Source organism: Wolffia australiana, chromosome 11 (genome assembly GCF_029677425.1).
Source record: "Wolffia australiana isolate 7733 chromosome 11, ASM2967742v1".
Lineage (NCBI taxonomy): Eukaryota > Viridiplantae > Streptophyta > Magnoliopsida > Alismatales > Araceae > Wolffia > Wolffia australiana.
The window spans coordinates 2354962-2372387 of record NC_135845.1 but is presented as its reverse complement, the minus strand read 5'-3'; the positions used below and the strand labels follow the sequence as shown (position 1 = coordinate 2372387).

At 38.4% G+C, this 17426-nt stretch overlaps 1 protein-coding gene across 1 annotated transcript; it reads right to left on the bottom strand.

The window, feature by feature from the left end:
- Positions 1-2: 2 nt before the first annotated feature.
- On the bottom strand, positions 3-1087 carry PLMT (phospholipid N-methyltransferase). Its single transcript, XM_078582972.1, has 2 exons — positions 750-1087; positions 3-323 (listed from the first exon to the last, which is right to left on the bottom strand). The coding sequence occupies exons 1-2, from the start codon at positions 995-997 to the stop codon at positions 74-76; spliced, it is 498 nt and encodes a 165-aa protein (XP_078439098.1). The 5' UTR covers positions 998-1087; the 3' UTR covers positions 3-73.
- Positions 1088-17426: the final 16339 nt, after the last annotated feature.

The following is a 17426-nucleotide window of genomic DNA, read 5'->3' as shown; positions in this document are numbered from 1 at the left end:
TCCGCATGAAATAATATATTTATTGCCAAAAACGCAAGCTTTCTAAAGAACCCACAAAGTAAAACCCACAAAATCAACCCCTTGCCTTCGCCCTTGTGGTGGGATCTTCGCAAGACTCTACCTTCATCATGAACAGGTATCCCATTGTCCAGAGAATAACGTAAAAAGGGGGAACCCAGCAGAGACAAGCGACGAGGCTAAGAATGCTGCCAACGTACTGCGGGTCTTTGATATATCCGAACGGAAACTCTGTCACCCACGGAACGTTCTTCCCGAATCGGACTCCGTAGTATGTTCCCGACTCGCCCAAAAGCTGAAAAACCCTGAAAAATCAGCTCCGGATTCATCCGGGCAATGTCAATTTCTCAAATTCTTCATCGTTTTGGTACATTCACCGGATTTAATTCCAGTTTTGGGGAAAAGGGTCATCGTTAATCACCATAAACTCTACAAAAACGAGGAGAAATCGTAGAATTTAGAAGAAAAGATAGAAATCGGGAGGGAAAGCGCTGACTTGAGATTGAATTCTGAATTGCGTTTGATCGTTCAGCCTCTGTGATGCAATTCAACAAACGCCTATTGCGCATTTACATTTTTCTCAATGTTCGCCTAATATCACCCCATCTATATCGGATTTAATTCTAGATTTGGGGAAAAGGGTCGTAATTAATCACCAGAAACTCTACAAAAATTAGGAGAAAGCGTAGGATTTGGAAGAAAAGATGGAAATCGGGTGGGAAAGAGCTCACTTGAGATTGAGGAACTGGCCGGCGAGGAAGAGGAGGCAGCAATACCATGGCGGCCAGGAAAAATCGGCGACGGAGAGGAGGGCGATGAGCTGGACGGCTTTGATAACGTGGGAAACGTGCGCCATGCGGCGAGAAGGGTCGACGTCATGGCCGCAGAGATCCACCCAGCTCTGTGGAAATGTCCACAGGAGATAGTAGAAGGGGAATGGGAGAAGCACGGCCATGCCCACTGCCCAGCCGGTCGCCATCTCTCTCCCTTCCAACTTTCACTGCTTCCAGATCTTGTTTCCCTCTGTCATATTCTTGAGCCCAGAGAGAGGTAAAGATAGAGATAAAGAGATGGAGAGAGATGTTGATAGAGATAGCGATAGAAATAGCAGTGAGATGGAGATAGAGATGGAGATGGAGATGGAGATAGAAATAGCAGTGAGCTGGAGATAGAGGTAGAGATAGAGGTAGAGGTAGAGATAGAGGTAGAGATAGAGATAGAGATAGAGGTAGATAGAGGTAGATAGAGGTAGATAGAGGTAGAGATAGAGATAGAGATGGAGATGGAGATGGAGATGGAGATGGAGATGGAGATGGAGATAGAGATGGAGATGGAGATGGAGATGGAGATAAAGATGATGATAGAGATATAGAGGTAAAGATAGAGACGGAGATAGAGAGAGAAATGTTGATAGAGACGGAGATAGAGAGAGAAATGTTGATAGAGACGGAGATAGAGAGAGAAATGTTGATAGAGACAGAGAAAGAGATAAAGATAGAGATAGAGATAGAGATAGAGATAGAGATAGAGATAGAGACATAGATAGAGATAGAGATAGAGATAGAGACATAGATAGAGATAGAGATAGAGATAGAGATAGAGATAGAGATAGAGATAGAGATAGAGATAGAGATAGAGATAGAGATAGAGATAGAGATAGAGATAGAGATAGAGATAGAGATAGAGATAGAGATAGAGATAGAGATAGAGATAGAGATAGAGATAGAGATAGAGATAGAGATAGAGATAGAGATAGAGATAGAGATAGAGATAGAGATAGAGATAGAGATAGAGATAGAGATAGAGATAGAGACAGAGATAGAGACAGAGACAGAGACAGAGACAGAAGCAAAGAAAGAGATAGAGACAGAGATAGAGATAGAGATAGAGATGGAGATAGAGATAGAGATAGAGATGGAGATAGAGATAGAGATAGAGATAGAGATGGAGATAGAGATAGATTTGAGGTGCCTTGGGGGTAGGTAATTTTCTGGGGATATGGAGGCAAAGACAGAGAAAAAAGTATCAAAATCAATGAATGTCTAGTATGCTTATTCCAACATTCTAACATTCCGTAGGATAACGTCTCAGCATATGCCATCTCTCTGTCCGGTTCTAAATCTTGACAAGGTGATGTGAGGATATTCTCTGAAACCACAAGTCACCATCAGTTCATCAAATTCAGTTACATATTCTAAGGCACTGCGATTTCCTCATTGAATTTGTTGACATTGATCAGTGAGACTATCTTGGTAAATTAGAAGGGACATATTTTCCCTTAAATTAGTTTTCACCTCCTCCCAAGTGGCCATGGGTTCCTGAAATCTACTATCTAAGAGACACTTCAGATTGTTCCAAAGTATTTTAGCTGGACATGATAACTTTAATTCCATAAGCCTGACCTGAGGAGCCTCCAACATATCTACCCATGAGAAATAACAGTTCATTTGAGATTCCCAATTCAGATATTATTTTGGGTTTGACAACCTTCAAATGTGGGAGTATATATTTTCACATGCTAATAATTATTATCAGAGTGTTGGGCTTGAAACCTTCAATGTGCATTTCTATGGTTGTCTAGATTCATATTCTGACTGTAAAGCTTTCTAGGGAAATTATGGTTAGGATTCCTTTGATGGTCTATGGGTGGTGGAGTTCTAGCTCTAATGTTTTTTAAGGAAGCTAAATGTTGAGTTGCATCTTTTACGCCATCCATAACAATTTTTTCCCAAAGAGTTTTAGAATCCTTATCTTTCCGAGAATAATCTAGATCTGATCTATTTATCATGATAAGATAAAAAAGTATAAACGAATACAACATCAAAAATTAACTAAAGGGACAACCTATATATATATATATATTATATTTGAAAAAAACAAGCAAGAAAGACATTTCAGCACTGATACCACTTGATGTGGGACAAGAAAGCGGACTTCATGCAAATTAATACCAAATTAGAGTAATAAAATATACCTTTAGGGTGATCCGAATGGGCTTAATTATGTAGAAGGGGACTAAATCAGTGAAGTAGGGCCTTAACAAGGATAAACTAGGGAATGACTATGATATCCCTAACTTAATGGAATTAGTAGACTTAAAATATCTGATCAAAGTTCAACTGAAAGGGATTCATAAGGTCAAACGACCACTCAAAACAAATCAACAGTTATCATGTACCATCAAGTATCTCTAAATTAAGGTATCACAAGGTACCTTGGAGAAGAGATCCAATAGCTTGGTTGTTCTACTGTGTGACTAGCCTTGCTTTGACGTGGATCTGCAGCTCCACATGAAGGCATGAAAGATAAGAGAAGAAGGTGTGGGAAATAGATATAATGGGAGTGAAATAATCGATTGGCGAGAGAAGATTTTCATATATAGCACGAGAAGGGTGGAAATGAAGTGTTCAAAGTGAACTCACAAGATAGATGTGATAAGATATGAGAAGGGATGCATATATGATGAATCAAGAAAATGAGAAGTGAGAGCAAGATTATGGGGATGAGACGAGGGTATGTGGTCAATGATGTCAAGGGTTAAATGTTAATAAGATGATGGAAGAAGATAAGGTATGGAAGAAAGGGAGGGAGGAACCCATGAGGAGATGATCATTGTAGAAGATGAGATACATAAATAATTGCTGTCGTTGTCGTTATCACTAGAGTATCAGTCTTCTCCAATACACAAGACTTCACAATAAACTCAAGCAAAAGTGTTCTTACGAGCAGGACCATAGCCCTTTTAAAGAAAATAAAATATGCAGTTATAAAAGAAGATAAAACAGTGGAAAGTTTGAGAGAAAGTGGTAGAGAGAAGAGATGGTATTTATAATGTACGTGGAAGAAAATAGTGGGAGAAAGTTAAGGGAGAGAGGTTTTGAGAAAATCCAAATTTGGAAGTTATAGAGAAGAGAGGAAGAAAGAGAAATAGTGAGGGAAGAGAGTGGTAGAAGAGTATATTATGGTGGGAATTTGGGATGATGAATTAGTGGATAAAAAGAGAGAGAATAGGTGGAGGAGAAAAGTCAAAGAGAGTGCTGAGGGATGAGAGAGAATAAAGAACGTGAGAGAGAGAGAGGAGAAATAAAAAGTCAAGGGAAAGAGGGAGAGAAAGAGAAAGGGAGAGAGTGAAAGAGGGAAATGTTAAACGTTTCCCATCAGAACAACTGAGGTTGGTGCAACTTCCAAAGTTCAAAATGTTTGTATTGCTTATATGAGTTTTTTTGTTTTTGGTATTTTATTGGGTTGGGTATTTGAAGAATCATTAATTTTTATGATTATTCTAATTGTTGGTTTAGTTTGTGTATGGCAAAAAAGAGCACTGGAATGGTCTTACCTCGTGAATATTCAAAAAATAGAAAATAGTCTATTGGCACAGTTATGGATCTGATTAAGGTGCCGTCACTTGGCCAAACCAAAAAAAATTTATTAATATGAAAATTGACTAATCATTCATTTATACCCTCATTCTATACAAGAAAAAAATGACAAGTACGTCATCATAATAAGCTTAAAAAATAATTACATGTAGTCTACATTTAATAATGTTATTTTTATTATTTTTGTACCTGGTTTATCTAAAAGTTGGACTGACGTAAAAATATGTGGGACACCAAAAAATTATCATCACGATATCCACTTTAAATATACCAAATTTACATTGAATAAATTAGATAGTACAGAAAAAAACATGAAGGCACCAGTTTATGTTTGAATAACTTGGTAAAATTGTCTCAAAAAAACTCAATTAGTTATTTTTTTGGTTTCTTTCTTGGGCAATGAAATTAGCCAAATCTGGACTGTCATGAACCACACATTTTGTCTGGTGTGTGAAATGTGGCACACTTCAATATTGCGCAATGGTAGTATAGTGAGGGAGCACGAGGTTTAGTGATAAACCATAAGTCGGGGTTAAACTTTTAAAAAAAAATTTATGATTTATTCAAAATAAAATTCTTAACATGCATAAAATGAGACAGGATTTTATCTAATAATCCAAAAATTCTTAATCCAAAAAAGAATAATTTTATCTAATAATCAGGGTAGCCTGGTAGGTATTGAAATAGTGACTTTTTAATAAACGTATATTTTTTTGGGATTAATATTTTTTAAGAGTTAAATATATTTTAGCCTAATTTATCCAGTTGTAGGAATACGGTGAGAAAATTCTTATACTTTTAACCTAATTTATCCTAATTTTATATAATAATTTTGAGAGGATTTATGGAATTTCCTCTAATATTAATAAATGATAATTAAAATACCTTAGCTCCCACTTTGGTAGCAGGGGGTGATGATAGATTGTGGCAAGATTAAATGTAGTGGAGCGAGATTTAAAACATGACTAGGGAGTGGATAGAAATAGCAGCTGATATGTGGTTGTGAGCAGTGGAGTGGAGTGGCCGATATGGATTCTTTGCTGGTCACAATAGAGATGGATGATGGATTTGTCAGAATGAATGGCAGTTGGTGGTAATGTGCAGAAAAGTGAGAATCTAGGCTATCCTCTAGGAAGATCACCGAGGAAAAAGTCGAATACATGTGACTGAAAAAGATTTATGATCACAGTAACCTTGTTCTCATGTGCCTAATGGTCAAGTGGTACTTTATTTTCACAGATCTTGATCAGATCGCTGATCCTTCAATCATTCACTTTTGAAGATGAAAAATGGATGAAAATATTTTTTTTACTGAGAGAAAAACTCCTCAAAGCTTACTTAGGAAAAAATCACAAGATGCCTTTTACATACATGGGGGTCTACTTATGTATCCACTATAGATTGATAGAAGAAAGAAAGACAAAACTCTTTCTAGATCATCATATATTACTTTCTGAATTTGATTAATCATGGACCATTGTTATATCTTTATCTTTCTCAATCCACACCATGGAACACCAATACGGTGACTGAATCCATAATATTTTGAATCAATCTATGATTAATTTTTTTATTTCAAGATATTAATGCATTTTCAAATATGATGGCTGAGGATTTTGATTTTGTGAATATGGAAAATGATAAGCATAAGGAGTGTCATGTTTTATTTTTGAAACATGACAAGGGAAATCCATAAACGTTTGATTAGTTGATTGAATACCATTATGATGCAGATCATTAGAATTATGAAAAAAGTCATGAGGGTCAAAATTATCATCATAATCATAATCATAGTAATCAGAATTCCTTCCATAAAATGAGTTCATTTTGTGAAAAATAAAACAAATGAAAACAATTCTAAGAATGATTATTAACCATGTGAGAGAGAAAGAAATAAAATCCCTAATTGCTACTTTACCCGGAGACGGAGAGGATGGAATGAGAAGTGGTGATGATAGGGAAATGGAATATGAAGAGAGAATGAAATGGATATATTCTATTAAAATGTGATCGCCACAATTCAGTGTAAAGTGAGAGAACTTATCCTAGGTCCATAAGTTCCACAAGGACCATGACATTTTGCTGATGCAAACAAGCCTCTCTCTCCCTTATTGACATTTTCCATGCACTCAAGACACCAAGAAACAAGTAATGGATCTGACGGAAGTATATGTGATCGGAAAGCCAATCACACATTCCACATCTCGTTCCATGTTCATTAATAGAACATATTCATTATAGTGCACGTGTGATGCGTATAATGAAGTCCATGAATACATGATCGGACTTAGTGAATTATGATGAGATCGTAATGCAGAGATCACTAGTTTTTAAGCATGTGTTCTAAACATTCCTATTCGAAGGATACGCGAGAAGGACATCGAAGTATCCGGATAGAATAGCACTATCTAGCCTCACTCATATGATGAGTATGGCTGGTCCCGTAGCCATTAGTGTGGAGACACTAAGGATAGATAGTGGGTGCTCTTTAGTGGAAAGCGTTCACTGAATTGATCCGTACGAATCCGTGAATGGTATCATACCAAACTATCAGTCAGGTTGATTCACGTCACAGTTGTGTAAGTGGTCCTTTGACCTGAGACACCAAAGACGTCTTGTGGACGGACAATTGTACTTTGACTAATAGCCAACGAGTCTCTAATCATGGGATTCCAAACGGTCTTAGTTCGAGTACATCAAGAAGTTTGCGAAGACGATTGAGCGGTCAAGATGGGATCACCCACCCTCGGTGTAAGAGATGAGAGCTCAAGGAAGACGATGCGATGAAGTCCTTGGCCAAGGTAGTGAAATATCAGAGAAGAGTTCTTTGATGATTTCCAAATGCATTAGTACTAACTCGGAGGACCGATTAGGGTTTGACAGTTGACCATACCCTAAGTCATCCAAGGAGCATCAAGTGGATGAGGGATTATACGTACATGGTAACCGACGATGAACATGTTCCATGAGTGAGTCGATATACTCTCCTTTGTATCTTTTAGAGTGCGAGGTGTAGCCTGACACCCCATGTGTTGATTAATCTATATGATGATATAGTTAAATCGATCCAACATTAATTAATCTATATGATGATATAGTTAATTAATTCGGAAGGCCAATAAAGGTTATTAGGCCGCTAGAGTTGTTAACTAAACTGATACATGGGCCTAGAGGGTCACACACTAATGGTCTTTTGGATGTTGGAAGATATACTCAATTTTTGGGGGTTTTTACGAAAAATACCTGCTTAGTATAAATAGGGGAAGGCCTTGAAGGAAATTCACCTAGGCCAGAATTGTTCATAAGCCTTCTCCTTCTTCTCCACTCTCCCTACACCCCCTCTCCATGACCGATGAGATCGGAACGGTGTAACGACGACGGTGGAGGTAGAACGAGGCTCGTCAAGGAGGAGGAGATTTGACGTGCCAAGGATCACACGTATAGAAGCTGCACACTTGAGCAGCTTGACTCGTCTCGCTTCCGGATCAAAGAAATCACGGATGAGATCCGTGCAAAGGTACTTTGTCTCATAGTTTTAATGATGTCGTTCGATTCCGTTCAAGTCTTCCGCTGTGGAATGTTTTGATTTATTCATCCATGTTAAGGCCTCTAGAACCCAACATGATCTTCAAAACCTCACTCTCTGTCAATCTTACTACCAAGGTAAGAGGAAATTTCAAACATTTTTATTACAAAGATTGGCAGCCCATATTAAAGTTCCAACTGTATGGATGGATGATGGATATTATGTGGCCATCAAGTCAATCATACTACCATGTTTATTTAAGTTCATTGAATAAAATATTTGCGTTCATTATTATCGCGTGTGATGCTTATAATAAACTCCATGAATACATGTAATAACATGCATTTTATAAATAACTTATATGATCATATTTACATGTTTATCTGCATTAAAGTACTCATATGTGCATGTTATCAAGCTTAAAATGATTAAATATATTTTTAGAATGAATTTCTGAAATTTCTACATTTTTCAGATTTTTATAACAATAGATTCTAAAAGAATATAGCTTTTGAGACAGAGTATGATTTTTATGGAATTTATTGACATTAAATTTGGAAAGATATGATTTTTTTTGGATACACGTGGCACAAAATACAAAGGGGTGCCTGCAGGGAATACGAAAAGCACGGAATACCAAGTGCACTGACTTCTAAATGGGCATAGAAACCGAGGACGTTGACTAGGAGAGAGAAGGAAATCAAGGGCTAGGATTCCTTCAACTTCAAACGGCCATAACCGTTCTAGGAGCTTACTTCTCTACACATGTTACCAAATCCATGGATGAAACTTTTTTATTCATGTATAGGCATGTTAATTATGGTTATAGGCAGGTTTGATTCATGTAATATTCCTCAAAATTAAATGCATAAATCACAGTTTGTCATTTAAAGTGAACTAGCTTCCCCCCCCAAACTAAAACATGCATGGACCTCAATGCATTACTGAATAAATAACCCAAAACAAAAGTTGGGGGAAAGAATGGCAAATAGTGGGGATGGACGTTGTGGCTCACCGTTGAGATGATATTAATGAAAATCCTGAATAAGTTGTGGCTGCATCATGCATCATAATTGCTCCAATTTAGTCAAAATCTTGGTAAAAAAACAAAAACACCACAACAAGACTGATAGAGGTTCCACATGATCAAAATATTTGAAGTATTTAAAGAGAGAAATTTAAAAGAGAAATCAGATTGAGGACTTGGGTCCTAAAACAACAGGTTGTGGACAAATCTTTGAACCCGCTCCTCCTTATGATAAGGTTGCATCCCCTGATTCCTCCTTGATGTGGGCTCCACCTACTTCGTGTGACAGCTAAAGACATAGGAAAAAAGAGGTAAAGGAGAACTAGAAAAGGATACCCATGTACTTCATCTTCACAAAAATGTAAATTAAATATTTCAGCTATCTCCATCTTAATGGTTTTCATTTTTCTAACAAAATAATCTTCCTCAAGGGGAGCACTTTCTGATAATAAATCCTTCAAAAATTTGCAGACATCTTTCTCCATATATAAGATCCTTAAGAAGTATTCTCCCCTTTCATACAAATCATTTATTTTACTAGAAAACCCTCTAATAATATTATGCAGTAGAATCATTTTAGAAAGACATTCATGTTTAAAAACATCCTCATATTCAAGAAAATAATTCATCATAAACTAATCACTCTCTTCGGAGTCATAAAGTTGAGAAATTTTCTCGTGAATCATTTCAAACTCATTAACAAACACATGATGCTCTTTATAAAATGAAGATGATGCATTTTGCAATGAAATGGTACAGGAAAGACATAATGATGGTGATTGCCCCCACCCATAGTGTGGATATTCCAAAGGGGCATGGCATGAGGGTGGAAGTCATGATCATGGGTATTATGAAGAGAAAATTTAGGGGTTTTTGTCTCTGGAGATTTCAGATAACACGAATGCTCATGAAAATTGGGGAAGGCCTCATATGAGTGGTCATAAGCATACATAGGAGGATTGATGTTACAATGAAAATGTTCACCATGATTCAATAAGTCACTATAATCATGAAAATAGTCAGATTGTGCACCTTCATAGTATAAATCATCATGGTGATAATTTTCATGCAACTCATGGTAACGAGAATTATGCCCATAATAGTAAGACATGGTTGCTTCATATGCTTAGAAATAGTTGTTTGTCTATTAGGAAATAAAATGTGTTGCAATAATACTTAAGCTCAATACATACCACTTCCTTAGCATTTTAATCCAAAATTGGAAGTAAGATGTAGTGTGTGAAGATGTATTAAATAACAAATAAGCACTTTATAGAAAATACAATCAAAAAGATTTTGAATACAATTTTAAAGTGTACAACTCATAAAAATCAAAACCAATTGAATTTCCTTAGCGTTGATTCCCCGGCAACGGCGCCAATTGATAAGCCAAAAATGGGGTCAATTTTACCAAATTTAATCCCTTGTCGTTGTAAATTTTAGCTGATACAATAAAATTTCTAAAACCCTACTTAAGATGTGTAGTGATAAGTAAAGGGTACCGTCCAAGGGAAGCTACTAAGTTAATTCAATTGATGGTTTTCTTGATAATTCAATCCTAATTAGAGTTAATTTGATCTTCAATGAAGATCAAATCAACCTAATTAGACAAGGAGGTTAGAGAGGGAGGTAGAAGATATGAGAGGAGTAGAAGAAATAAGGGGCTCTAAGTTGAATTAATTGATCCAAGTGAAAGGATCAAAGAATTCAATTAGAGAGATTAAGAAGAAAATTTTGATTTTTTTTTGTTGGTTCTGTAAGTTTGATAATGCAGGGATAACTACTCTATTGGATAATAAAATGGGAAACCTAATCTCCTAGAAAGTTAACCCTTTTTTATAAGTTTTTTTATAGTTTTCTGGATATGCACTTGGAATAGCTAGGTAAATCTTTCAATTTCTCCTCTTAATCCTAGTCAAGGCTTGTACATGCCACTCAAGCCGAACGATTTAGAAGTTCAGACAAGGATCAAGAAGAACGATTAAGAAATTCATCTAACAACATCCAAAATACACCAAAAGTTCAAATACAAAGAAGGAAAAAAATACCAAACGAGTTGATCCAAGCTGGATCTCCTCTCTGTCTTGCAGTTGTGATAGAACACCATCCAAAATGAGCTCCCCCTCTCGAAATCCAGCTTTTATACTCAGGTACATGGTGAAAATCACCATTTTACCCCCATTTAGTAATTAATTTTTATCTATCAATGTAGGATTCATCTGAATGATCCAACCATAGATAGAAAGAGGGGGTTAAGATGAGCAAATCCATAAAAAAATCATCTCAATCGGACCTCAGGATCAGAAGTTATGAATAAATGAATTTAAACCAATTTTAACCATTGGATTTACATCAATTTATTTAATTATTTCTTTTAAAACACGCAATGACGTGTCGATTTCTCATTAACTGATGACTTTTGAACTTCAAATGGTGGGTTCCTTCTCGTTGGGCCACGTACCCCTTTGCCTCGAATCAAAAATAAAGAAAAACAATAAAAAAACAATATAATACATAGCGATTTGCACGTACCTCTATGTTTTCTATAACGTAAGCCACTCATAAGATGCCACGTCACCTCCCGTGCATGCACTTTGCATGCACAGCACGGGAGGTGAGCTTACCTACCGGAGAGAGTGGCCTGGAATTTTGCAATCAAGTCCCTCATTTAATGCTGACATGCAAAAGGACGCCGCCCAAAAATATTTACGTATATATCCTATTCGCTCTCTCTCTCCTCCTCCTCATAAAAACCATTAAAAATTGCTGATTTATTGCAATAAAACCCTGTAACTATTTAAATAATATATTTGGGCCTGCACACAAAACCAAGAGCTGTTTTTAAGGGCATAATTGCAACACCAATTTAAGGAAAATCCCCTAAACCCTAAACCCTAAACCCTAAACCCTAAACCCTAAACCCTAAACCCTAAACCCTAAACCTTATCCCTGTAGCTTCAGGTGGTATTCACGTTTGGCATATGCCTGCACTGACCGAGATCTTTGGAGATGATTCCGTACTACAGTTTGGTGGCGGAACTTTAGGACACCCTTGGGGTAATGCACCTTTAACACTCTTTTTTCCCATATAAATATATCCTTTTCCTCATTAAAAAATTCATTTCTTCCTCAAATAAATCTCAGAAAAATCTAATAAAATCCTTAAAAAATCCTATAAAATTCCAGAAAATCCAGAAATTCATCCCCATACTAATTAACTGCGAAATTAAATATTAAACCTCCATTTTTATTTAAAAATAATTATTTTAAGCTCAAATAAATCCCTAAAAATTCATAAAATTAACAGAAAATTAAGGAAAAATCAGAAATCACTTGAAAACACTAATTTCATGTAAATATATGATAACACCCCCTTTTAATCTCGTTAAATGCATAAAATTGTGCAAAATTGCCCTTAATGAGTGACAATTTTACTCTTTTTTCTTGTCTTTTCATCCTCGCCACCATACCACCTCACATCCAATTATATCGTCTTTCATACCATCATCTGTCATCATGTCCGTCAAACGTACTTACTCTTCTCTTTACGTTAAATTAACTAATAACATGTATTTTTAATCGATATCACTAGCTCACGTACTCGAATCTTGTTTTCATCAATCCTCTCATTGATTATCACTATTATATAAAAGTAATGCCTTAATCATCAGTGGAGACGCTTCGTATTTTTAAGTACGGTTGAATATATATATTTATTGAATAATCTCAATCACCAACGACAAATTTTAACGCCTAAATTTGAGATTATCAACGTGCAATGACCTAGTGAATTATGATGAGATCATAATACAGTGATCACTAGTCTTTAAACATTTATTCTGGATATTCCTCTTCAATTGGTAGTCGAGACACATCAAATTATCCAGATAGAATATCACAAGCTTATCCTACTTATATGATAAGTATAGCTGATCCTGTGGCTATTCGTGTAGCGACACTAAGGCCAAATAGTGGGTTTTCTTTGGAAAAAGAGTTCAGTAAATTGATTCGTACGAATTTGTGAATGGTATTATACATAAACGTTAATCAAGTTGATTCAAGTCACAGTTGTATAAGGGATCAATTGACTTGAGACACCAAGGACATCTTGTGAGTGGACAACTACGTTTTGGTATGACTAATGAGCCTCTAATCATGGGATTCAAATAATTTATAGATCAGATGTAGTAAGAAGCTTACGGAGATGATTTAGTGGTCAAGACAGGATCATCCGCCCTCGATATAAGAGGAGATTGACTCGAGGAAGACGATGCAAACAAATCCCTTGCCAGGGTAGTAAGGATATTTGAGAAGGGGTTCCCTAATGATCCCCATTACGCATCAATACTAAGTGAATGACGGATTAGGGTTTGAAAATAAATCATACTCTAAGTCGTTCGAAAGTCTCGCTCAGATGATGGATTATACATATACGGTAACCGATGCTGGGAAAGGTTCCATGAGAGAGTTCGAGACTACTCAGTACGAAGTGTGGCTTGGTACCCCACGGGCTGGAAACCTAGCCTATTGTTTGGGTTAAATCGATCCTTATTTAATTAATCTATATGTTGATATAGTCAATTAATAAGGTTGGTCAATAAATATTATTGGGCCACTAAAGTTATTAACTAGAATGAAACATGGGCCTAGAGGGTCACACGCACAAGGTCATAAGGGCATTGGTGGATATATTTTAGTTTGTAGGGTTTTTGAGAAAAACCTTAAGTGAAATATAAAGAGGGAAAGGGGTCTCATTTTAAGCACCCATGCAAGCGTGATTTGAGAGCCCATCCCTTTCTTCATTCTCTACATCAACCAACGAGAGAGTCTCCAAGAAGAGTTGAAGCGGAAGAGGTGGAGATCCAAGCACCGAGTGATCCCGTGGATACTTCTAGGGGCCGGATGTGTGAACAGCTTCAGAACGATATCTGAGCAAAAAATTCAAGGGTGGAACAAGTTCCCAAAAAGGTGCATTCAACATTTTATTTTAAAGATTGATTGTGAATCAATCGACACGCTTTTGCATCCATGGAAATGTGTTTTCCATGGAAAAACCGAGGCACCGAACCCAATAGTGGTATTAGAGCTAGGTTCTTGAGTGTTTTGGTTCAAACATGATGGAAAAATCATCCAAAACAATGTTAAAATGATGATTTTAAAATCATTTTAGATGTTTTTAATCATTAGATGGTGGCCACCGCCGGTGCTGGACACCTAGGGCCGCCCACGAGCACCCAAGGGGCGCCCACAGGCACCAACGGCCGCCCAAGGTGCCCGCGTCCGCGTGTAGGCCCTCGTGGTAGCTGAATGGGCGCTACAGCCAACCGCAGGCTCGCGCCCGGCAGGCGGGCGGCAGCCCACGGCCACCGTGCGCGACCGACGGTAGCCGTTGGCAACCGCCAGCGGCTCCCAGAGGTGCCCCACACAGGGCGCAAGCGCATGGGCAGGCGGGCCACCACATGGCCCCAGATCGGGTCAAACCCGATCTGATTTCGGCGGCTTTGAAAGCTGCTCAAACAATATTGGGTCGACCGATCAGAACCCGGGTCGGATCAGGGAAACTAGATCGGTCAGGTCAAACCCGAGTAGGACCCAGTTCGATAGGTTGACCAGGTCGGTCGGGTTGGACCTAATCAGATCGGGTCCAACCCAATGGATCGGATTCGAACCCAGGTCCTTCACACCCGCTAAGGGTGGGGGGGGGGGATGGGGCTAGCACTGTGCCACTCCTTATTCCTTGTTATTATATATAGATATATTAATTGTAAATACGTTCTCAAGTAATTTATTTATTAAATTATTCAGAAATAAATTATTTAAGGCTAAATAAATTGTGGAAAATTTCTAGAAAAATCAATAAAACCATTTCTGAATTTTATTAACTCACATAAATAAAAATAAACTTATTTGAGGTTGGTAAAATTATGAAATATATAATTTTGGATTTATTGAATGGAATAGTTTAAGAGTTAAAATGTTCAAATGATTATTTCTTGAATTTTTAAGCATGAAAGTCATGTTTCTTTGCTAGAATTTTTAAAGTATTTGAATAATTGAGTTATATTGCATTTGTTATGTGATTTCATTTGTGATATAAATTTGTGGCATGATGAATGTGATGTGGAAAATCAAAACTTAGGTGGACTAAATGTAGGTTCCCATCAGTTAGTGGACCAATAAAATTGGAATCTGGAGTTGACTATATGAGATAGTCAACTTACACTCACACATACAAATTCATATAGCACACATGAGTTAGGGCATATGTTAATATGAGATATTACATGTGTGTATGTCACTGAAGAGACCATATCAAAATCCCTCTCTTTAAAATATGAGCCACAATGCAAAAGTGACAAACTTAAGCATTGTCCTCCGACATTATATTTTTAGGATCCAAGTCCCATTAAGCTAGGTTGGTGGAGTCAACTCCAGGCTTACTTCTTCGGGAGTAACTAAGAATTAGTTTATGACACAAGGTCAAGATAGAGGAACCGTGTAGTTTGGTGGGTGTATACTCCTGGATTACATGCAAATCTATTTTTGACAAGTAACGATGGTATTCCTCAGACCAAACTCAGTGGTTGGTGGGGGTATTCTGCATGAGCATTGGGGATCAAAATATGATTGGATATTGCAAAGGGTTTTAAGTCCCATGAGATGGGTGTTCAATAATGTATATTATGATTGGTGGGGGTATACTCTAGGTCATATTACACATGTTGAAATTATGATCCCCACTAGGAGATAGTCGGTTTCTCCGCTTCCATACCCTTGAGGGTTGTATGGAATGATTAATTTTAGTGGGAACTATTTATATTTGATGAACTTAGAATCTGCTTGAACTAGTAGTTCATTAGATATATCCCGTGTAGGTAAAGATATCATCGAACAACCGGATATGTGGCATAATGGATGCCAATCGTTTGACTGGATCGAACTTTACTGATTGGTTCACGAACTTAAAGATCCTCCTTAAGTCTGAGCACATAGCCTATGTCCTTGAGAATAGTGGCCCTAGAGAGCTTATATCGGATGCAACTGAAGGGGAGATTATGGAATATCAGAAGTGGAAAGATGACTCCACTATAGTCCAATGCTACATGCTAGCTTCTATGTGCAATGAGTTGCAGAGGCAACATGAAGATATGAGCAAATGTCAATGCTACTCCATTTGATGGAGTTATTCTCGAACATAGTAGGTGATGGTGCGGTGCAGCCCGAGCCCCAAGAAACATCTTCGGAGACGTTACCATCACCAACGACACCACCGTCGGCTCGTGTTCAGCCCGCCCGGCAAGCCAAAGTGACTGCCCGACTGCCCAGATTCAGGTAATCTAGGTAGAGGGTGCATCGTGCTCGCTACCAGTCATTTTCATCCGTATCTTTCAAATTTGTGTTTTCCCGTCCGTCATTTTCTTTCGTTGTTCTTTTCCTTTCTTGCATTGTAGTGAGGGGGGAGTCCACTCTATAAAGACCTCCCCCTCCCTTAGTGGGCTTAGCCCCCCCTTATTCTCTCTCTTATGACACTACTAAGGGGCCCATTCACATCCTTTCTTCCCCTATAAAAGGGCACGGATGGGCGCCCTAGAATTTGGACTTTTTTCTTGTTGAAAAAATTGTGTTGCAGAGAAGCAGGTCCCGTTCGTGCAGAAGGAGTAGCAGAAGAGAAGAAGGCCTAGGGTGGAAGGAAGGGTGTCGGCCGTTTGCGGTCGTATCCATCTCCCCTACTTGCACGGCATATTCTTTCCATCTAGTGTGGTGCTACATGGTGCGTGAATTCTCCCAACGTCGACCACACCATTCGGTGTCAACGTTCTCGTGACTGGAGTAGACAACTCCCTGCGCAGAAACTTCGATTGCACCGGGAATTGAGGAGTGGTCTATCAACTACGGCCGGGATTCCGCCCCGATCAGGCCTATGTCGGTCAATCGTGACGCGAAATCCATCGATCAGACGTCGAAGGTCGTAAATTTGCTTGACCGGGACCTCCGCTAATCGCAAAATTGACTGATCAGGACTGATTGAGCGAGACTTCTTTGACCGGTGACCCGCCCTAGACGAGAGGACTCTCTTGACCGGGACTCACTGGACAATCAACCGAGTCCCCTGCTCTGCGCTCTCACTGACCAGAAATGGTCTTGGACGAGAACTGTTTGATCGAGAATCTTCCCCATGGTTTACCGCGCAGAGACGATGACTTTGCCCGCATGACTGGTCAACAGGTGGATCTGGGAGGATCCCATTGGTTGCCCCGCCGACAGCTTGGACCTCCAACGGGTCTTGTGGCAGAAGCCCCTTCCCCATCCGCCAGGCTCACTGCTGTTGAGAGGGGCATGCGAAGTCCTGTCTGCCCCGATGCCCAATTGCCGCTCATAGTGATCTCCCTCTGCCGCCAGCTTAGGGTTCTACTCACCTCGAGTTAGAGCCCACCACCATCGCACCATTCGATCGGCGCCCACCTGCCCAGAGTAG

What these genes read in the sequence shown, in the direction of transcription:
- PLMT (XM_078582972.1), bottom strand. Translation starts at nt 997, where the DNA reads ATGGCGACCGGCTGGGCAGTGGGCATGGCCGTGCTTCTCCCATTCCCC. An exon ending in GGCCAGTTCCTCAATCTCAA is followed by an intron (nt 324 to 749) that starts GTGAGCTCTTTC and finishes CTGATTTTTCAG; the next exon opens with GGTTTTTCAGCTTTTGGGCG.